This window comes from Neopelma chrysocephalum, unplaced genomic scaffold (assembly GCF_003984885.1).
Source record: "Neopelma chrysocephalum unplaced genomic scaffold, ASM398488v2 Primary Assembly neopelma1_73b, whole genome shotgun sequence".
Taxonomy (NCBI): Eukaryota; Metazoa; Chordata; class Aves; order Passeriformes; family Pipridae; genus Neopelma; species Neopelma chrysocephalum.
Genome location: NW_020897734.1, coordinates 2,783,065 through 2,805,529, shown reverse-complemented (window position 1 = coordinate 2,805,529; position 22,465 = coordinate 2,783,065). Strand labels below are relative to the sequence as shown.

Here is a 22,465-nt window from a genome sequence, read left to right as displayed (position 1 = left end):
GTGGCTTCCTCTTGAGTGGCTGGGACAGCAAAATCTTCTTCCAGGCTCAGTGTAGTAGAAGAGCAGTGCTGTAGAACTTTCAGTTTTACTGATATATTTGACTGAGTTTATTTCTGCCTAATAATTTTTTCCCACATGCATATGTAAAAATTCCCCATCACTAACTTGATTAGTGTGTATTATATTAACAATTTTCAGGTTGCAACCTGTCAAAAATGCCTGAAGGCAAATTTGCTTTCCATATAGTTTCAAGTCTCCACCCATCCTAGGAGTGTGACTTTGAAGGCTTAAGCATTTTGCATTTATAGCACTTCTGCGACTGTTCTGTTTCAAGGGGTAAATGAGTGAGCAGGCTTTCAGCTACCTCTTTTGGCTTATGATAGCAGAGTGTCCATAGAGGCAAGTAGGACTGACCCTGCTGCACTTCTCACCTCTGAGATGGCTGCAGAGACAAATCCAAAAGTCCTGAAGTCAGGGGAAAATCTAATAAGGCACCAGTCCTTGAGATTAGGCCAATACAGGTCTTTAGTATGATTATTTAGTATTATGTTAGTGAACTAAACCTATCACACATTATTGAAAACTTTCAATGTCGCCTTTCTAAGTTTCTGAATAAAATTTTTTAGAATTTCTATTTAATAAAAATGAACTCATGAGCTGAGATCCAAATTGAGTAGATGAGCATGTCCTGATGGCCTGTTGAACAGCAGCAATGAACATCCTGGTTATGCAGAAAAGCACAAAACTGATAAAGAACTAAAACAGATCAAGGAAGGATACATAATATCTCATTTCCTTTTCCCATGAGCAAAACTTCCCCCCTTACCCTGAAGGGATCAGCAGGGTTGGAAGCACAATCTGCTTCATACCTCAGTTGTCAAAGTTGCACAAACTGTTGGATGGAGACCATTAGAACCAGGCAAGCCAGTCCTGGCTGAGGCCTCATCAGTAAGTAATTTCCACACTCTTTGTGTTTTGCTGTAAACCCTGACAGTGTGCTTCCATAAGTGCCTCTCTGAAGCCACAGATGGCCACTGCAGAAACCATTGCCTTTGTCTCTGTAATTTGTCTGTGTCCTTGACAATACCATCGTTGCCTCTCTGTCTTCTAAGCAGGAGGGCCACTTCTTGCTATGCCTTCCTTCTAGGTACACTTACACCTTGCTTACAGCTGGCTCACAGTGAAATAAGACATTTCTCACCACAGGGAGAATGATGCCTCGCTTTCAGAGTTTATTAGAACAATGATTGAATTTTTTTTACATTAGTGGCAAAGGTTTGGCCTAAATCATCTGTAGTTCAGTTCACCACCAAAGACATCGTCTCATTCATTATGACTTTGTCTTTAAATCAAGGTTGATGCTTTCTTAAGCATTAAGTATTAATTTAAATGTTAACTGTAGGGCTTGATCTTGTTCACCTGTAGAGGAGAGGATAATTCCTGCAGCTGCAGAAGCCAACAGCTAAAATTTTCTGCCTTGCTTCATTTGTCAGTTTATAACAGTCCTGTCTGGCTTTCTGAACCTCTCTTCTAAAGAGTGCAATGTTGCTGTGGAGTTGTGGATGAGAGTAATTATGTGTTGTTGACGGATGGTTAGATGGTTAAAGTCATCTTCCTAAGATCCTGAAGACCCACATGGTATGGTGATTTTGGCTTTTTTGGTTTGTTGGGTTTCTTTGGTTGTTTTTTTGGTGGGATTTTTTTTTGTCCATTTGGTTTGTTGTTGTTGTTCGGGGGGGCTTTTTTGGTATTCAGGTTGTTTAGCATTTTATTTTCTCCTAGTTGCTGTGTTTATTGCCATTTGGTTACCTGATGTTTGTCTGTAGCTGTAGGGAAGCTGGTGTTCTGAAGCTGGAATAAAATGCGAGAAGGTTGTTTCAGCAAATACAGTGTAGTCCCTCACTGCCATCTTTGGCTTTGAGGGAAGGTACCAACACCCTTGTCATGACTATCTAATGCACACTGGCATGTACCTTGTCATTCTGAGGTGTGGAGCAGGTAACACCGTGCTGGGTACCATGGAGCAGGTGTCATGGAGCTGCCCTCACAGGCGTTCCACAACAGCAGATGTGGGCAGTTTCATTCCTGTGGCAGGGATCTACACAGATTAAATGCAGTGATCTGCAGGCAGTCAAACCCAGCTTTATCAGCTTTTCATGTAGCATCCTTGTGTGCTGCTGGTGGGTCTGACTGTTAGCCTTGCAGAACACCAATAATTATTCCTGCACTTTGGCTCGTGCTTATTTTGGGGTCTCAGCTAGGGCAGATGTTATTTTTAACTACGTGGTTCCCTTCTGGTAGGTGGACACTTCTACATGGCTTGATCTTCTCTGGCTGAAAGAAAACCTGATTTGTTTGGAGATTTATTACTGTTTTCCAGTAGTTGTGCACATTAGAGATGACAAGGCTACAGGCATCTCTTGTATTCGTTCTTGCTCCTCTTTTGGATCATTTTATCCTAGAGAGAGCTGCCTCTCTTGTAGACACACCAGCAATTTCCTTTTACTACTTTGATGCCAGGATCAGTGCCTTCTAAATCCATTGCTACTACTTGCAAAGTGGGTTTTCTGGTCTCCTGCCAGTCGGGAATTGCAGAGGTAGAGGAGCCCCAACTTTGTCTGCTGAATCAGTTTTGGATGTGTGGGCCAGGTGCCAATATTATTAAGCACTGCTATCGCAGAAGGTATAGGTTAAGAACAGAATTTACTCATCGTATTCTTAAATAAGCACATCAAACACACCTACTGCATCACCAGAGCTTTGTGTTAGCTAAGGGCAATACCCAGCGTCTGATAATAGCACTAGTGCAACCAAATGGAAAACACAGGTATCTTGCTGCTCCTAGGAAATATATCAGAATTGTTTGCTGTGTTGTCAGCATGTTAAGATTATCATTAGTGGTAATTTTCCTCTTTATTTTTTTTCCCTCCCCATTAGATGAACAGAATTTTCAGTAAGTGGAATTGATAGTAATCCAGGACTGCTTTCCAAATGAAAAATATGACCTCAGTTAGGCTGCTGGTCAGGAGATGGGATACCTTGTCTACAGCAGAGCCAAGCTGGTTCTGTTTTGCTGGTTGATGTTTCTGTATTCCTAACTGAGACATTCCAGGTGTGGGTTGCTTGGTCAGTGGGTGGCTATGCCAGCTGTGATGAGCTAGCCTTCAAGGACCAACTTGATGAACTCAGCCTCCAGTGAATGCAAAAGGAACTGCTGTGCTGTTCAGCTGCATAGCTAACATAGGCAAAGCACAACCCTGCTTCAGGCACAATCCTCTCTGCCACGGTACTCATCTCTCCGCTGCTCAACCCCAGAATTATCACCATGCTGTGATTTTTACTTTTTCCCTTAGAGAAAATGCATTACAAACGAAACTTTCACATGGTCAGAAACAGAACGTATCAGAGAAGTGGTACCTCCAGTATAGTTTTACTTGTAGTCATCTTCAATTACATAGAGAGAATGACATAGCCAGTGACTATGCAGCATTACCACATTCACTTAATCCTAGTATGGAAGGAGAGGCTGTGGCTAACAGGTTGTTTTAAATGTAATTTCATTTCTAAACAAGATGATAACCAGTTCTGAATCATGAGTTTGGAAGAGAACCTGGAGCTCCTGTTGGGCCCAGTATTGTTTACAGGTAAGTTTTTGTTTCCCCCTGGGGAGATAGTGACCCACAGATACTGGAGTTACACAGAACCTAAAATAAAATCACATTATCTCATTTTATTTCAGATTCTTAACTCTGATCAGGACTGTCAAAAAGGTTCCTTTGGTTTATATACAGTTCAGACAGGCTTTGGAAGAATATGGACTGATTTCTCAGTGTATCCTTGGTCCAGGTGGGTTTTGTATCATTCCATGAAGAACTAGCCTGAAGGTCTCTATTTGATGTTGTGGCTTGGTCACTTGAATGCTGAATTCACAGGCAACCTGCAAAGGAGTGTTTTGTTTAATTTTTATATATCGTTTTCTCCCAAAGCCTGTGTCCTGTCAGGACATTACACCTGTACGTGCTTTTTGTTCCAAAGCCAAGATTATTCTGGTGTCTTTCCAGTATCTGAAATAGAAGTCTTCTAGAGAACCTGCTGCATAGGGTGATAAAATATCCCACCTTCAGATGATGTCCCACACACTTCTCACTCCTGATATACCTCTTAGTTGTGGCTAGATTGAGAGATGTTGGGTAACACTTTGCTCAACAAAAAATCCAAATAATTGAGGACAGAAATTGTGTTTGTCACGGTGTGGATCTGAAAGAGCCAAGGAAAAGACAATTTAGAAATAGGGGAAAGCAATTAAGTGACCAGTCAATTGATGTCTTCTGGCGCCTGCACATGGAGTGTGCTTTGAGCAGTATCCTCCTGCGTGACCTTATGGAACGCTTGGGGAAGGTCACTGTGACATCCCTTCCCCTTAAAGGTGAGGTGTCACAGTCACTTTGGTGGGTGAAGCAGGGGAGTTTGGAAAAGGTCTTTAAGTACTTTCTGCTCAAATTCCTCCTCTGGGGATGGCTTTGCTTTTATGACCTGCCCTCTGTGCCTGTCATGTGTACCTGAAAGGTGTGTTTAACCCCCTTGTGCCCTGCATCACCTGAGCCTGCGCTCCAGCATGGAACAGGCTAAGAAAGAATGAGAGAGAGGCGGGGGGGTGGGGCAGGGTCTCTGGGTGAGTGACCGTAGGTGAGACAGACAGGCAGTGGCTCTGTGGGGAGGCGCAGGGAGGTACCGGTGTCAGATGGGCGTATGGTCCTCAGGAGACGGTCAGTGCATGATGGGGAGCTGGCAGCCTGTAGGTAGAAGACGAGGGGGTGGGTGTGCAGGTAGAGGAGGGAAAAGGGCGAGGAGTAGGGGGCATGCTAGAAGGGAAGGTGAGTGACAGAGAGGCAGCAGGAAGGCGTGCAAGGACGGCTGAAGAGCCCAGACTGGGGGAGCGAGCCCAGGCGGGTTCTTGGGCAGGGGAAGTGGGTAAGGCGAGGAGCGGAGGGTGTGTGGAGAGCAGGGGGTGTTTAGGAGGGGAAGTGGGCAGGTGGCCGGGCAGGGTTCGGCAGGTGAGTGTCCCGAGGAAGTGGGCGCGGGGCCGGAGGAGGGTCAGCGGGCGGGGTGCGGCGGGGAAGCGGGCACGGGGCTGGGCGTGAGGCGGGAGCCGAGGGGCTGCCCCGGGGGCGGGAGGCGGCCCCGCCCGGGCCGTGGGGCAGCCCAGGGGCCGCGGTTCCCGGCAGGGCGGCGAGGGGCGGGCGGGAGCTGGCCCCGATAAAGGGCCGGGCGGCGGCCGGCGCAGGCAGAGCGGAGCGGCGGCGGCAGAGATGGGGATGCTCAGCCTGCCCGGCTTTCTGTCCTGCGGGAAGAAGAAGGTGAGACGGCGAGGGGTGGCTGGTCGGGGGCACCCAGGCAGGTGTGGGAGAATGCAGACAGGTGTGGGTGCACCTGAGCAGGTGGAGTATGGAGGGTGCAGGTACGTGGGCAGCTATGGGAGCGCTGGGCAGGTATAAAGTTGTCTGGGCAGGTGAGATCCAGACAGATGTGGGGATACAGGGGCACAGTGGTAGGTAATGTGAGATGAGCTAGGATGAGCACCTGGGAGTGTGTGAAATGCACTAGGACAGGAGTTTTTTAAAGTGGATGTACAAGTATGTGCTGGTGTGAACATCTGAACAGATATGTGGGCATCTGGCCCTGTGCTGGTGGAACAGAGTGCAATTCCCTGGAGGTGCTGCCCCTACGAGCATCCAACAAGGAGTATTCAGGTAGGAGGACTAGGGCAAAACTCACCATGAAGGTTTTTGGGCTCTGTGGTGGGACCCTCTCTCACAGGTCTGTGCTGACCTGCCAGGGGTTGGCTGGGCCGGCAGCCCACCTGGCTCTACCCTCCCTGTCTAGCTGCCCTGCCCAGCGATGCCAAGGTGCTGCTCTGGACAGAGAAACGTGGGTACAATTGTCCTGCTTGCCCGTGGGGTGATCACAGACCTTTCCTCTTCTCTTCCAAGGACTTCAGTTTGTCACATGGAAAAGATTCCCGCTCCAGTGATGGAAGTGATGGTGATGAGAACAAGGAGCGTGGCAACTGGTCAAGCAAAGGCGACTACCTGCTCTCCATGGTGGGCTATGCCGTGGGCCTGGGCAACGTCTGGCGCTTTCCCTACCTCACCTACCAGAACGGCGGAGGTACCTGTGCTCAATGGCAATGTCGGGTGGGCACGCCTTGCTGTCCCCAGGGGAGAGGAGGACAAGCTCCAAGGGCCAGCCCTGAGGCTGGAAACGTTTCTCAAAGCTGGATGTGAGAATCACCCTGGGAACTGGGATAGTGTCTGCTATTGGAAAGGGAAAAGGAGCAAGAGACATCTACATCTTTTTGGGCACCAGCTGAGGAGGGAAATAGTATTTAGTTTTAACTGCTTGTTTCCACCTGAGAGTTCCAGAACTCTTCTGATTTACTCACAACCAAAATGCATCTTTTTGTCAATGTGCCAATATCCTCTGCTTACCTAAATAGCTATTCTCCCTCCCCAGTGCTTACCTCCCTGGTATGTTATAGAGAACAGTTGAATCCTTTCTGCACCTTTGTTTTGCCATGCAAACAAGCTAAGCTGGAATTATTATCCAAGTTCAATAGTTATCTCAATCAGAAGTGCGAGGCAGAGAGAGCCTCTATCTTCTTACAAAATGAAATAGTGGCAAAGCCAAATGGAGGCACTGGCTTCCCTGGCTGATATTCCAGAGCTTTATCTACTTGCCAGGCTACCACTAGTAGAGCATAAATGCCAAGTAACTGCAGAGAACTTACTTGTTTGTGCCTATTTACTCTGTCTAACAGTTGTTGAAGTCAAATTCTGGACCGTAAACACAGCACAGCCCATAGAGCTGTGCTTGTGGAACAAAAGGAGGCAGTCTCAGTACAGAAGTTTTATTGGAATGAGCTTGGCCAGGTTGCATTTTGTTGAAGGAAATTGTGAAAACAAAATAAGTTGTGACATCAGCCTTGTACCAGATCTTTTTCCTTATCTACTGCAGCAGAAAACTTTGCATTTAAAGCATATTTGTGCTGCTGCTTGCATCCTTCTCTGTGCTCCTTGCCCGTGATTGATAAAGACAACTATTACATCCTTGTTTTGAAACACAGGAGTAATCCAGTTAGTTCTGTGGAACAGTTTACTTTCCGAAATTACATCAGGTATTTGCAATTCCTTGCAGAACTGGGTCCTTGGCTGCTTTAAATTCACTGAGAGTGACGAGGACAGATTTCTGCAGGGATATCGGGTTTTGTTTATGAAACTTGTGCTCTCACTTTTCCCATCTTCTGTGAACACACAAAGAAGTGCCAGTCCCTTTCACAGAACAGGACGCTCAATTATATCAGGTTAACCTACACTTTAAAATGGACTTGAACAAGAGCCACACTGAGATGTTGTTTGACACAGGACTCGGCCAACCATAGAAAATAACTTTCATGCTTTGATGTCCAGTAGCTACTCGAACAGGGCAGTTGCAAATCACAGCTAAGTACATAAAGGAACGGTTCTCTTCCTTTCTAAAAGCTGGAAGAGTAAATAGAAATAGAGAAGGCTGATAGTGCTTACAGCTGAGCAGTGTTCCTGTTTGTATGAGTGCTATGTTTTCAGTAGTTTTTGTAAAATTCTTTTATTTCTATAAGAGAAACATTCCATTGTAAATCATCAGTTCTCCTGACTATCTGTGTCTCTTCATTGCAGGTAGTACTTAGTCTTGTAGAAAACGCAATTTAGAAACAAATCTCTCTATTCTGAAAAAAAACCCCCATAGTGGGATATTTGAGGAGGGAAAAAAGGGGGAGTATAAAATGTGATAAAACTGTGATGAATACTGAAAAATTGTTTTCTCTGTGTGTGTGATTGTGGCTTTTCCCCCTTCTCTCCCCTCAGGTGCTTTTCTGATCCCCTACACCCTGATGTTGGCATTAGCTGGTTTGCCCCTATTTTTCATGGAATGTTCCCTTGGGCAGTTTGCCAGTCAAGGGCCCATTTATGTCTGGAGAATACTACCATTGTTTCAAGGTTGGTTTTGTTATGCTTCCTTAGCTAATTTTTATTCTAGTAATAAGCTGATGTGAATTAATGATTTCTTCACAAAGTTACTAATTCTGAGATGCCGATTTTCGTGTAGTGACTCTTCCCAGCATTACAAGGTCAGTGTTATGTTCCCGGATACGTACTTCCTTATTATTCAGTTGATAACCAGATCTTGATTAAAGATTTCCCTTACAAGGGTGTAATTTGTGAGAGGTTTTATCAGTTATTCTCCTGGTGTTAAGCAGCACCTCACCCTCACTGCAGCCAGAAGATGACCCTGTTTGCCATCTGAGGGAAAACCTCAGTAAAACAACTGGTACTGAGTGCAAGAGATCGAAAATAATTTTTAGGAGTTGAATTTATCACTGTTTCTTTATGCTTCGTGTCCAGTGTAGCTTGCAAGGCAGTTCTGTGTTGGATGGACTAATTCTGTGTTTGGCTGCCCGTGTTGGCACAGGCATGTTGGCCTGGTCTGTGCGCAATGCTGTGCACACAGTCATCCAGCAGCTGCCTTGGGAGTCATCTGCTGGTGTAATTAAATAGCCTAGACTCTGGCTTTGTAGGTGAGGTGCCTCTTGAGATAAGACAAATCCTTGCAGTCTGTAGTGGTAGTTTGCCTGTCTCTGAGAGGGTTTGGATTTCACAGGGAAATTTATTTGGAAACAACTAACCATGTGCTTTACTCACTCCTATCCATCCCAGTCCTGTACCATGGGTGTAAAGGACTATGCAATTGGTCTTGTTTGTCCTCTTTATCTACCAGATGAATTAGTGTAGGAACAAGGAAGTTTCTTTCTGATGCAATAAGATTTTTGCTTGCTACCTTCCATAGAAACTGGTTGCCACAACGTTTATTCTTTTGGTCAGTCTCTGTTCTGCAGCACAAGCAACCTTTCATGAGAGCAGTGTGTTTAACTTTAAGGCAAAAGTTTTTAAAGCAAGTCTTTTATATGTCTGTAAAGTTAGAAACTTACATATAATGTCTAAGATGATTGGAACAGTTTGTCAGGCTTTCCCAAACTAGCAGAACAAAACTTATTTTAGCAAAGGGAGAGAACAGTGGTATTAGCACAGATTTACTGTTCTGGGTTGGTGCTCATTTATTGTCAAAAGCCTTTATTACAGTGGAATCTTCAAAATGGCTTGGGTAGTCCCAGTACAGTTTCTTTTATTTTACTAAGCTTCTCTCTGAACTGAGAGAGAACAAAATAATGAATTTCTTCTTTAGACTTGGACTTAGCAACTAGTCCAATTTTTCTATGGGCTTGATTCAAATTCTCTGTCAAAGCCATTTTTGAGATGGTCAGTTTGGATCATATCCATCATTTTGTGGCTTTACCTTTTCGCTGTTTGCTCTTAAAAATAATTTAAAAACCAATCAAAAAATACCCTCAGCTTTTACCCAGGTAGCCTATTAAAAGTCAAGTAAAGGCCATTTGTTTGGGGTTTGTTAGTTTGGGTTTGTTTGCTTTTGTTATTTTAAACCCGGGTTTGAGGTACTTAAGACATTATGTCTTTCTCTTTCCCAGGAGTGGGCTTCACTATGGTCATCATCTCGGCATTTGTGACAGTCTACTACAACGTTATCATTGCTTACGCAATCTACTACTTATTTGCCTCATTTCAAAAAGTGCTACCGTGGTCAGAATGCTTTTCCTGGGCAGATGAATTCTGCAGCAAGACACGAATAGGTATCGTACTCAACAGATAAAATTTATTATTACTGTTTTGGGAAATTGTACTGTTTTCTGGGAGAAATTATAGAAGCAAGACAGTTAACCTAGGCTTGAAAAGTCCTTCCTGGATTTTGTCTCTGAACACACAGCAGTGATGCTTATCTGCTTCCCTGACACCAGTTCTGGGTCCATGGGAAATCTACAGAGAACTGGGCTGAAACCACCTCATTGGATCCTTTTTTCTCCTTTAAAACTTCAGTTTATTTCTAGTACATACTGCATTTCCATTTCATCAGGCTTTATGGCAAACAAATACCTTCCTTCCATGAGACAAGTGTTACTGCTGTAGTTACTATAGGGTTTTTTCTCATTGCCTCTTGCCTCCCCTGTGGCTATGGTAATCCTGAGCACCAGTGAGGCACTGGTTTCACACTTCATTAACTCTTTAGAACATATCTCCACACTATTGTTCTTGACGTTTGGCAGCAGATGTAGGGCCAAACACTTATCTCACCAGTTTCTATATCAGACCAGTTCAAGGCAAAAGGTGAAGTTGGTGAGGTAATTAGTAGTTAGCAGCTGGAAATGTCTTGCCAGGTAACCTCTGAGATTATTAAAATAACAAGGACAGGATCAGGATGGATTACATTGTTTGCAGCATTTATGTAAATGTAACTCAGCCATATATCTGAAAATCTCTTCTAAGATTCATAGGTTTCATAAAATGAAGTTAAGATGCTTTATGTAACAAAAAGTTGATGCTTCCTTATGGGCAAAACAAAAAATATTTCAGTATAAAATTTGTAAGTGGTGGAGAAATATAAAACTGAATTGAAGAAGCTGTCCTGAAATAGACTTCAACAAGACTTTTCCAGTAAATGCTGATATGAATGCTGATAAAATGTTCATTAGTGTATGTGCTGGCAAAAAATTCCCAAAGCCAAACAGTGCCCATTCCTCTCACACCCCCTCCAAGGAAAATGTTTGAAGAGCTCTAATAAGCCCTCTGTGGCAATAAGATGAAGTTGCTAGCAGATGATCTGTGTGTAATCTTGGTTTGGGACAAAGGTTTTCATAAAGTAACCAAGGCTACAATCTTAACTATCCTCAGTTCTGATTTTTGCAAGTACTCTTGAGGATAAGTGAGACATGGTGAGCACACCAGATCCTTGGTGTTTTGATTTACAGTCAAGTTACAAAGTCACAGCTGCAAATGATAATTCAGGTTTGTTTTTAAATGTGGTTAGTAGGCAAACTGAAGCTGTAACTTCAGAAAATGTATTTGTTATAATCAGTGTTAGTGATTCCTTTTTCTTGCTTTCAGTAAATGACTGCAATACAACCTTACATGGAGAAATCGTTCACGCAAACTACACGTTTGTCACAAGCAACAATCTCACGTGTATAAACGGCACCATAAACTACAAACCAGTGCAATTTCCTAGTGAGCAATACTGGAAGTAAGTGAATGTTTTAAAGAAATTTTTAAAAAAACTTCATTATGCATTGTGGCTTTGGATGTACCTTTTATTTTTGTCTTATTTTTGTGCCCAGAAAAAAAATCTACTCAAGGGTTGTGGGCATGTAAATTGGTAGAGAGGAGATTTAAAACTTAATTGATAAATCTGGCCCTTATAAAAATAATTATATGTAGAAAGAGAAGCGAGTGAGTCAACCTCTAGCAAACTGAAAAATATTCCAGTTTAAAGAAGTCCTTTTCCTGGAGTCCTGGTAGGGACTACTTAGCATCTTTATATATAGCACATACTTTTTTTCCTAGGAGTTACTGTGCAAAATATATTCACCTTATTCTGAATCTGGGCCTGTTGTGAAATTGCCATTTCTTTAGCCCCGTGGTTTCAATTTGTCTCATATTCCCTGGGTTCCTGAAAACTGATTCCTATGGGCTCTTCTTTTGCTGTCAGAAGAGCTGTTAACACAGAAGATTTGAGGTGGGCCTTATGGGTGATGCATGGAGAGCTGAGATCTGGTAAAGGGGAAAAACACAGTTCAATATTCAGTTTTTCAATGCCAATCATGCAATTCTAACCGCACACTCCTTGAAAAGGATGCAGAGTCTTGTAACACCAGCAGGACACCAGCACCAGCTCTATTTCTTCCAAGAAGTAGCTGAAAAGGAGGTGTGTGTGCTGCTGTCACCCTCTTCTCATGGGACCACTCTGTGCTTTCAGTAAAGTGGCTCTTCAGCGCTCGAGTGGGCTGGATGAGACCGGCAACGTCGTGTGGTACCTGGCTCTCTGCCTCCTCCTGGCCTGGATAATTGTTGCAGCTGCATTGTTTAAAGGAATAAAATCTTCTGGAAAGGTATGTTAGGAAGAGCAAGGAGCAGACTTTTTGCCTGATCCTGCCCTTCCAATGTCAGTTGGACTCAGGGAAGGTTAGCACAAGGCAGGATGCAGTTCCTAACCCACCACCCACTGCTGGACTCAGCTTTTCTCCTGCTCCTTGACTTCATAACTGTTAGATAAAATATGAGTAAGGTACTGATTACACAGCCATTACTTAACACATGGGCCTCAACTCCAGCAGGGCTGCCCTGTATTTTGGGATGTCGCTGTCATGCCAGTGATTCCAGCTGAGCTTTGGCAGTCAGCTGGGCTGTGTGATGGATGTGTGCATGTGACGGCACACGTGGGCACACGCCCTGGGAACACCCGGTGATTATTTGCACCTCCAGTGTAGCTGAAATGTTTGGACAATACAGGTCAGGTCCTGCTAACACATGTGCATGTGCAGGTTCCTGCCAGATTGTGAAACGTTGTTTGTTCTCAAAAACTGAAGCTGTTTTTAGGGACCAGGTTCATTGATGTTTGTTTTCAGACTCTGGCTCTGCTGACTTCCCATCCCCACATGCTGGAGCATGGCTGCCTGGACTTTTCCTTGGGCTAGGTTTACTTCAGGCAGGCTCAATTTCATTCTTCCCTGCCTGAGGCCCTTTTCCTTGTTTACTTCCTTCCTTCCCATACGTCTTTCTCACCTCCATATTGCATCTCCCTCATTTACTTCTTCATTCTCAATTGCCTTCATTCTTTCTTTCACCTTTTCTGCACTGACCTTTTTTTTGCTTCCTTCTGTCATTGTGCCTTTCCAGGGTTCCTTGCTGCCTGCCTTTCTCTCCTCAGGCTGATGTTTCCTCCTGTTTTTCTTTATATTTGGAGCTTTCTACCCTCTGTCTCAGCACTTTGGGGTGGAGTATCTGTGCTTCCCCAGCCACAGTTTTTTGGCCACATGGCTCCTCTTAATCTCACATTCTTTGGGTGCCTCGTTGGCTATTCCTCTTGTCACTTCTCCTCTGGCACAAAAATAAAGCCTCTCTGGGGAGCAAGCTAAGACTCAGAAGAATCTAGCTGGGCAGGAACAAGGCAAAGATGAAAAGCAGAAAGAATTGTCTATTCTAGGCAAACATGAAGGAGGTCGTCAGAAATGGCAGACTCACCACATGATGGTGCAATGCTATAGCTTGGTGTAACCAGCAGTACCGGGTCAATTATCTGTCTGCGTAACACTGAAACTAAGACTCAAGAAACAAAAGTATTGTTGAATGTAGCCTGTGTGACAATAGCCCTGCTGCTGGCCTGGATCCCAGCGCTCTAGACAAACAACAGAATAGATCTGTGTCTGAAAGAACCTGAAAGTACTTTGTTCTCAGTAAAGAAAGCACCCAGAATGGTGAATTTTTTTTTTTTTTTGGGTTGGGGGGAGATGGGGTAGTAGGTTTTAGTCTCATCAGGAGATAACTCCACACTGGTCACCTAATTTTAACTAGCTTTCAGTTTGCTCTTGCTGGAAGCATTACTTAGCAAGAGGCCTCTGGGGTAGTTGAGTCCAGACTTTGCTACAGCAGTAAATCATGTTAGAAAAACACATTTCTGAAACTGGTCAAGTGCTATCTGAAAAGTGGATATGTGGCTTGGGCCTTCTGCTTCTGCTGGAATGCAGCTCAAGAACCAGCTAAGCCAGATGGTTTGGTGGTTGGCATGTGTTCACTTCCGTGGTTGCCTGTTTTTCTTTTGTACCAGCAGACCTTAGCTTAAAGCCTGTCCATTCCTCCTCCACAGAGGTCTGTGCATCCCCTCATTCCTAAGGTGTGTCCCTGCCCGTCTTTCTGCAGGTCGTCTACTTTACTGCACTCTTCCCATATGTCATCCTGTTCATCCTGCTGGTGAGAGGTGCCACTCTGGAAGGTGCTATGGATGGCATTCAATACTACATGGGGAGACAGTCTAACTTCACCAAGCTGATGGAAGCAGAGGTGAGAGGTAGTGTCAGCCCCAGAAGTGTGACACACTTCCGTGGTTCTGTGGGTTTGCTGCTTGCAGAGCAACTTCTTTTTTATCGAGTCAGCTGCTTCTTTGTGTCCTGCCCTGTATTTTGTATAGGATAAGGAGTCCAAGCTCCTCTATTTAAAAAATAGTCACCCTCTGCCTCCTCCCTGCTGCACCAGACAGTGACAACAACTGTGCTATTGCCTCTGATCAGCTCTTGGTGGTCATGCTGGAGTTTCATCTCAGCAAGGCCTGCTGAGAAAGTCTTTGCTGATAATCTTAAGGGACTTTATCAGAAGGCTGAAGGGATCCCTGAGTTTGAAATTCAGGCTGTGCCTTGCCCAAGAAATTAGCTTGGGTAACTAAGTGCACCAGGAAGGGTACCTTGTGCAATGAAAGCCTGGACTTCTTTTGTTCTGGCTTATGCCAATATTTATTACTTCAATTTTATCAAAAGCAGGCGTTAAGTGCGGTGTTTATTTGTGGTATTTATTTGTGGCTTGGCGTTAACTAAGGGGGTGCAGCAGAGGCAGAAGTGGTTTGTTTGGGTCATGGTGTGAGGAACATGAGTGGGAGAGTACAGGGAAGTTCTCACCTCCTGCAGGGCAGTCCTGGTTTTCTTTATTTGTTGGCACTGTGACAGGATTCATATCTCAACAACCCACAAATGTGAACAAATTGAATCTCTTCTTTAGGGTTAGCCAGCCCAATAAGACTTAAGTATTTGCCAACATACTTGGGATGTGACCTTTGGAGACAAGAGAAGGTATTGTTTGTGCTTGAGACTGCAAGGTCACCAGCATACTCTATCCCACATACCCTAAAATTCATATGAAATAGAATTAGATATTCAGGCTAAATGAAAAAAAAATACCCTTGAGCTTCAACAGAGGACAGACTTAAATGTTTATGGTAAGTACACTTAACTATGGAATAATTCTCCTGTTCTTATTTTTGGTAGGTTTGGAAAGATGCAGCCACCCAGATCTTTTACTCCCTGTCTGTGGCATGGGGCGGGCTTGTTGCACTGTCTTCGTACAATAGGTTCAACAACAACTGCTACTTGGATGCTATTATAGTTTGTGTAACCAACTGCGTCACCAGCGTATTTGCTGGGTTTGCAGTGTTCTCCATCCTGGGACACATGGCATTCGTGTCTGAGAGACCCGTCTCTGAGGTTGTGAACTCAGGTAGGCTGACTGTCACACTGTTGGAATTGGGACTTGCACTGACCAAGGCATGACGATAACATCCTTCTTTCCACTACTTTCCAGGATTTAACCTTGCATTTGTAGCCTACCCAGAGGCTCTCTCCAAGTTACCAGTTTCTCCTCTGTGGTCCTTCTTGTTTTTCTTCATGCTCCTGCTCTTGGGCCTTGACTCCCAGTTTGCCAGCATAGGTGAGTGGTGTTTTAAGTGACTCATGGCTTTTCAAATGACCACTGCCTTTTTTAATTATGCTGCTCAAACTCCCCACTTCTTCCTTTGCAGAAACACTTACAACCACCATTCAAGATTTTTATCCCAGAGTGATGAAAAAATTAAGAATCCCTATAACCATGGGTCTGTGCACAGTGCTCTTTTTTCTTGGGCTTATCTGTGTTACTCGGGTAAGACATTAAATTAGTTTTTGGTAGTGAGTTTAGTTATGCTGCAAGTGATGAACTCAAATCAAAATGCCCTTTCCAACTGTTCCTGCCTGCGTGGGTCAATCTTAGGGACTTGAATTCTGCCAGTGTGTCTGGGTGCAAAAATAAGAAATTTCCAGAGGGAAGCTTGGAGAACCTAAGATTTTCTGTGATTATTGAACTGAGACGTGCTTTTAAATAGAAGGCCTTTACAGAACCCGTGAACCATCAGCCTGATTTATCGTTCCTCAGTTCAGGAGTTTGTGTAATCACAGGTATATGCACACAGCGTGTCCGCAGCACTGAGGGTACTGCTGATAAATGTCAATGGGATCTTTTTGTTCAGAACTGACTACCAACCAGGACAGAAATTGAGAAATAGCCTATTCATGTCATGAAAACCCATTAGCTCACAAGCATCTGTAGATTGCATGGTTACTCCTCCTGCGTGTGTGTATGTATATAAATACACATACGGAAAAAGAACTTTAAGTATAGTGTGTAAAATTTCTTGAGGCAATTGCTTTTAAGGCTACAAGGGTTCACTGTAATTATTCCATCTAGAAATGCAGATTTATGTGTGTAATTAGACTGACAATGTGAAGAAGATAATTGTGGTAAATAGTCACTTGTATGGTCAAGCAAAGTTTGGAAGTCATAAAACCTGGTGGCAGGGAAGCTTGCAAGGGACTTAGTACTCAAGAGTGTGAAATGACTTGAAGCTTGTTTCCTTCGCTGTGATCCTGTTATTGCACACTGATGTTTAAAGCTGTGTTTAACCCACATGGAGAACTTGTGCATGTGGGAGTATAGAAGTCCCCCAGAACTGATAACTGGTACAGCTATTGCTGTGGCTCAGTATTAAAACTTCAGCCCCAGCTTTATTACTGTAAGCTCCAAGTTTAAATCTTGCTTTCAGCTCTTTACATATACTCTGCATATATGTATATATTCTTGGTTTTGGTATTGTGTCAGATGTGCTTTTCAACTTTACATAGAAGTATTCAAACAAAATAATATTCACAAATATGTATTTAACCTGAAGTACTGGGAATTTAAAAAACTCAGAGTGGTGATCAGTTAAACTGCCTTGAACAAATACAACTTATTTTATTTGCACAAATGTGTTACTATTCAAATTTTAACCTCTAATGTTTGTTTTACAGGCAGGAATTTACTGGGTTAACCTAATAGATCATTTTTGTGCTGGATGGGGAATCCTTTTTTCAGCTGTCCTGGAGGTAGTAGGCATCGTCTACATTTATGGTAAGTTATTTGCATTGAAAATCCATAATTTGACTAAGCAATTCCAGGCACAGTGTATATCACAGAACCACAACATGACTTGGGTTGGAAGGGACCTTAAAGATCGTCTTGTTTCAATCCCCCTGCCACAGGCAGGGACATCTTCAACTAGACCAGGTTGCTCAAAGCTCCATCCAACCTGGCCTTGAACAGTGCCAGGAATAATAAATGTTAATTACTGCAATAAAGAATTTATAACTTAACTGTCAGAAAAGCTTTAACAATTACCACAGAACTGGAGAAACTGTCTTTGATCATTGTCTTTTTTCTTTTGAGTAACCACACACACAAGGGAGGCACCTGCTTTACAATGTGCCCTATGATTGTCTTTCAACAGGAGGAAACAGGTTCATTCAAGACATTGAAATGATGATTGGACAGAAGAGCCGTTTTTTCTGGCTCTGGTGGAGAATCTGCTGGTTTTTCGTTACTCCTGCGCTGTTATTGGTGAGTGCAGATAACTGGATTGCATTAGTGTGACAGGACTTTGTAATTTGATGTTAAAGAGGTCTCCATATGAAGATTCAGGGCTGAATGCCCAGGCTCTGTGTATAAAGACGGGGTATGGCCGTGTCAGTGAAGGAAATACTGTCTCTGCTTTCTGATACGTTCCCCCCTCCTCGGATCCTCTCTTAGGAGAGGCTGGAGATTTAGATCAGTTGCTAGTGAGCTGGATCTACACCCCCAAGGACTAGGACAGCAACCAGATTGTTTGTCTTGGCAGATAGATTATCTTAATTTTAGACTGAGAAAACATTTTGAAAACCTGGATTTTTCCCTTTTGAGGGAAGTCCCATTTTTGGAATGGATTCCTGGCTTGGATCTTTTGGATGTCCAGTTGTTCTCCTGTCTGACTGAGACCTGTTTATGTCCTGTCACATGTCTCAGTTTTTCATTACTGTTGTACTTCTAATTGTGGTGTAGATGGCGGATTATGTTAGCGTGAGAGAATTTATTAATATCCCAAATCCAGGAAGAGTGGTTAGTCACTCTGGCCAGCACATTACCTTTAATATGTCCAGACAACAATTTAGAAAATGCTGCTTAAAAATATCTAATTTCTGCAGCAATATTTGCCAACTTCTAGTCTTAGATTATTTCCTGTATTCCCATAAATAACTGAACATGGGAACGCACAAAACATATAGAGAAAGGTACTGGGCTCATCCAACAGCAGATGTATTATCCAACATAGCATTTCAAGAGAACCCAGAGATCAAGTAGTGTTTAAACACAGATGTACTTAGTGTTAGGGTGTACATCAGTGTCATCGTTCAGTCCTGCCCTTCGGTCTTGCTGTTTGGCTGTGACTGAACACCAAATCCTGCACAACCGTTCTCATGCTCAGAAAGCAAAATTGAACTGTGCAGAACTTGTAGACAGTACTTTTTTCGAATCAACTTAAATAACATCTTGCAAGTTCAAGGTTTCTGGAAATCTGCTTTTCTCTCTTATTCTTTTCACCATTTTTTATAGGCTATTTTGCTCTGGTCTTTGGCCACATTTACACCTCCTTCTTATGGCTCAGTGCAATATCCAACCTGGGGAAGTGCTGTTGGCTGGTGCATGATCATCTTCTGCGTCATCTGGATTCCCATTGTTGCTATTGTAAAAATAATTAAAGCTGAAGGAACCCTTTTTGAGGTAAGGGTGCAAAAAAAGCTGTCATAGCCTCAAATCTTAATTTTTTGGCGTTATCAGGACTACCTGTGCTTTTTTTCCTCCAACACGTTTACTCCTTTGATGTGTCCGTTAATTGGATTTTTAGACCAAAACACATCTCTGGTAGTTGCATCAGAGGCAAATTTACCGTGTTCTGATAAGAAGATAAAGTCTGATTTTCTGGGAGCACACACACACATTCAAGAGTGATTTTCATGGGTTCTGTGTTATTTCAGCTGCTTTAAATTCTTTAGAGAATTTTTATTGCTTTATATCCCTATATAATTTTCTGGAGTTTTACATCCCATTCCTCACAGAAACAAGCAAGTGCCAGATCTGAGGTATGCTGCACTTGCCAAGCTTCGCCAAACAGTCCTGTTGGTCACACTTTCTCTGTTTTTTCACTTCAGTATCCAGAATCCACTGACCCCAAAGATATTTGGAAGGATTCTAAACAACTTTAGTGATTTGCCATTTGTTGAGTTACAGCTTTACTGAATTTTAATAGTAGCCTGGACTAAAGTTGTGCTTGATTTTACTTTCCAGCGCATTGTAAGCTGCTGCCGGCCTGCAGAAAACTGGGGCCCCTACCTGGAACGTCACCGAGGAGAACGATACAGTCACATGGTAGATCCCAAAAAGGAAAAGGAACACGAGATTCCTACTGTGTTTGGCCTCGTATACACTCACTAATGAGATAGCTGTTTGGATAACAATTTTTTTACAAATATGTGTGTTTTGTCTTTTAATATTAGAAAGGGACAACGCAAAAAAAAAAATTATTAAAAAGAAAAAAAGCAAATCAACCCCCTGCCCTTCAAAATCCAGTCCCCAAACGAAAGCTAGCCATATTATTTATTTTTAGGGTTTTAGTTGTTGGGGAAGAACAGGTAAATTAGGCACTGAGATCTCACCAGATATCTAGGTTGAGAGGGCAGGATAATACATTGCAGGCTCCCCAGGCTGCTAGACTGGGCAGGCTTAACCCCACCCAGCTGGTATCCAGCTGGACTGCAGATACGGGTGTGGAAGCGAGTAAAGACACATTCAGGTGCTCCTCAGCTACAGGAATTTGAGCCCAAAGGTGCTGTGCATGTGTGCCCTGATGTGCAGTTACTGCCTTCCGCTTTGCTCTGCCATCCACAGTGGTGTGTGGTCAGCAGAGGTGAACTGGTGTGCTGCTGCCTGGCACTGCAGCTCAGGGAACACAAATAATTTTTCTCTAAGCCTTGCTCAGTGTGCTGTGGGGCTGCTCTGGATTTGATGTTCAGTACTGTGTGTGTCTGTGTGTGTGTGTGTATTGTCTAAAGAAATATAAATATTGAGGGGCAAAAAATTTCCATCACAGGAAATAAGACTTCAACATAGTGAAAAGCAGGCTGCTTTCTGCCTCTCATTATTTCCCTTGGGATCCCCAAAGGGCCATCTTTTGTGTCATGCCCTGTGCTTAGCATTCATTTGTCTGTAAAAAAAATCCCGTGTTTTCATATTCTGTCACTAGGATCTGCAGAATGAAAGAGTAACCATTGAGTTCTGGTGTGTCTGCTCTCCTACTCTCACCAAAGCTTTACCTCTCAGTTTGTTTTCTGCATCTTTCACTCAGATTTGGGGCTTCCCTTTCAAAGGAGACCCAAAGTGCTTTTTTAAAGATTCAAACAGTGTTATCAGTGTTGTGGTAGGGACAAAAGAAGCAGAACTTTACTTAAAGTGAAGGTTATAACTGCATTGTAGTGCTGTTACTCCAAAATTTGCTAAAATCATGAGATTAATAAAAAGTTATGAAGTTAGTAATGCAGTTAGGAAAGCAGACTTGGGCATCTACCTAGGCAGGAGGGTACTGGGTTAAGAGAACCTGACTTCACTTGTAATACAAGTGAATTCCTGATAAAGGGGAAAAAAACCCCTATGGATAGACTAAATACATTTGGTGTGCTGAGGAACGTCTCTCTTACTGTGATAATGGTTCCTTGGGAACAATGCAGCAGGGTATGTAGCTGTCACTTCCTCTCAGGGCTTTGTCACTTTTTCTGGACATGAAGGAGTGTGAATAGTGGCTTGTTGCCCAAGTTGCATTACCTTGGTGTATGTTTTATATTGGTACTTTTTGTGATAAATCAACACTTAATGGCAAATAAAATGTGATTTCCTGTTTTTAATCATTTTGGAGCTGGCAAATAAAATGTGATTTTCTGTTTTTAATGAGTTTGGACCTGGATACTTCTAGTGTTTTGTATGGAGTTGGTGGGGAGCCATTGGGAGGAAGGGAACTGCCACGAGTGCTTCTGTGATCCTAAGCCTTTGAGAGCTTGAACTGGAAAGATTCTATCTCCAGGAAGTCTTTTCTTATAGAAGTGCAGTAGGCCTATTTTGGAGTGGGCTAAGAAAATACAGAAGGTAATTAAGTGGGAATTTATAAAAAGGACTGTGGGATTAGTGCCATGGGATTAGAAGCTGGTGAAGAGGACCCTTTTCCTGCACTCCAGCTGCTCTAGGATCACATTTTAGCCACAAACCAGTAGAAAAGGGTGTTTCTCTGGAGAGGCTGGGAGCAGGAGAGAGGCTGCAAAGCTGTAATGCTCATCCTCCAATGCACCATCCACTGGTGCTGATGCAGTGAGCAACAGTTCATACCTGGGAAGGGACAGACTCAGGGAAGGAGAGGGAAGTTAGTCAAATAATGAGTGAGAGCACTGAGGTGGTGGGGAAGCAGACTGAACCAATCATCTTGAGAATGAATTCAGGAAAATTTTTGCAAAAGAGATGCTGAAAGCTAATACCAGCCATCTACTGCCCTGCAAGAAGCCCCTGTTGCTGCACCCAGGGCTCCCATGAGACTGCTTCTGCTCTGGACTTGTCTCATGGGCTTCTAGGAGCTGTTCCCTGGTGCCGCCCTACCAAAACCTCCCAGAGGAGAGACAGATGGCAACTTCTCAAGGGCCAGGGCTCCCGTTTTGGTGCTTCCTCCTTCCTCCAAGGTAAGAAAATACCCCAGTTCTGAAGGCAAGATTCACTCTCCTGGCAGAGCTGGGATCCTTCTCTGTGTGTGCATATCTGACATCGTCCTGGTTATATCCAGCTTCTGTTGCTCTCCTTGTGTGAGCTGATTCACTCCTTATGTTGCTGACTGCTGGCATCTGCTGAAGAGTCTTAGAGAGTATTTCAGTCCTGGTATTAGTGTTCCTCACCCGTCATGGCTCTGGCCCAGCAGATAGGGCTGTTCAGTAGCCTCTGATGGTTACATGAAGCGGTGGTGTCTCTTGGTGCTTCTGTGGACCCAGCAGACCTGGCTCTTCCTCACCCACCCAGACTGGCGGTACCCAACATTCTGGTGTTTGTTGGATTGAAACATCAGCAGTGTCACCCAGTGCAGCATTCCTGCTAAGGGAGGGTGCTCTGTGTTGAGCAGGTGATTGAAACGCCTGGAATTTGTTTTTTATTACTTTGAGAGGAAAAAAGCAAATGGTTCCACTTTGGATCCAGCTAAGGAGGAGTGAAAGGAAAACTCGTGGAAAGAGAATAGTAGAAGTGCAGGAGTAGTATGTTTGCTTTGGATTGACTCAAAATGCAAGTCTGTTTTCAGTCAGGAATGAGCACACACGCGTTTGCAGTTAAAATAAGGCACATCTATAGCATGGAAGTATTTAAGAACAGATATTTCAACTGGCATTTTTATATGTACGTAAAGCGATTAGCTAGGGGCCAGGATCGAGAAAGCAAATCGAAACCCCCGAAGTTGTTCCCATTGCAGAGAGCGTTTATAGGCATGAAGTGAAATGGAAAAAAAAAAAAAAGTATTTAATTTCAGGTGTCCCCCGTCGCCTCGGTGCCGCGGGCGGGTTCCCAGCCGGGGCTGCGCGGCG

General features: G+C 43.6%; 1 protein-coding gene across 4 annotated transcripts; it reads left to right on the top strand.

Moving 5' to 3' along the window:
• The first annotated feature begins 4,425 nt into the window (after positions 1-4,425).
• On the top strand, positions 4,426-19,333 carry SLC6A14 (solute carrier family 6 member 14). 4 transcript variants are annotated; one of them, XM_027687245.1, is made up of 15 exons: positions 4,426-4,566; positions 5,662-5,750; positions 5,991-6,168; positions 7,902-8,033; positions 9,578-9,739; positions 11,049-11,184; positions 11,917-12,049; positions 13,857-13,997; positions 14,972-15,200; positions 15,285-15,410; positions 15,502-15,620; positions 16,805-16,904; positions 17,281-17,390; positions 18,420-18,587; positions 19,152-19,333. In XM_027687245.1, exons 2-15 carry the CDS (start codon positions 5,664-5,666, stop codon positions 19,296-19,298), a joined length of 1,968 nt encoding a protein of 655 aa, XP_027543046.1. In that variant the 5' UTR covers positions 4,426-4,566; positions 5,662-5,663; the 3' UTR covers positions 19,299-19,333. The 4 variants fall into 4 exon arrangements, with proteins under 4 accessions (XP_027543046.1, XP_027543044.1, XP_027543045.1 ...); XM_027687243.1 differs by having other exon boundaries at positions 4,560-4,672; XM_027687244.1 differs by lacking the exon at positions 4,426-4,566 and adding an exon at positions 4,677-4,766.
• The last annotated feature ends 3,132 nt before the right edge of the window (positions 19,334-22,465 follow it).

Excerpts from the sequence above, each read along its gene's own strand:
- SLC6A14 (XM_027687242.1), top strand. The coding sequence starts at position 4,750 with ATGGTCCTCAGGAGACGGTCAGTGCATGATGGGGAGCTGGCAGCCT. Across the intron at positions 4,796-5,661 it reads TGATGGGGAGCTGGCAGCCT|ATATGTGGGCATCTGGCCCT; the intron begins GTAGGTAGAAGA and ends ACATCTGAACAG. Across the intron at positions 15,621-16,804 it reads GGCTTATCTGTGTTACTCGG|GCAGGAATTTACTGGGTTAA; the intron begins GTAAGACATTAA and ends TTTGTTTTACAG.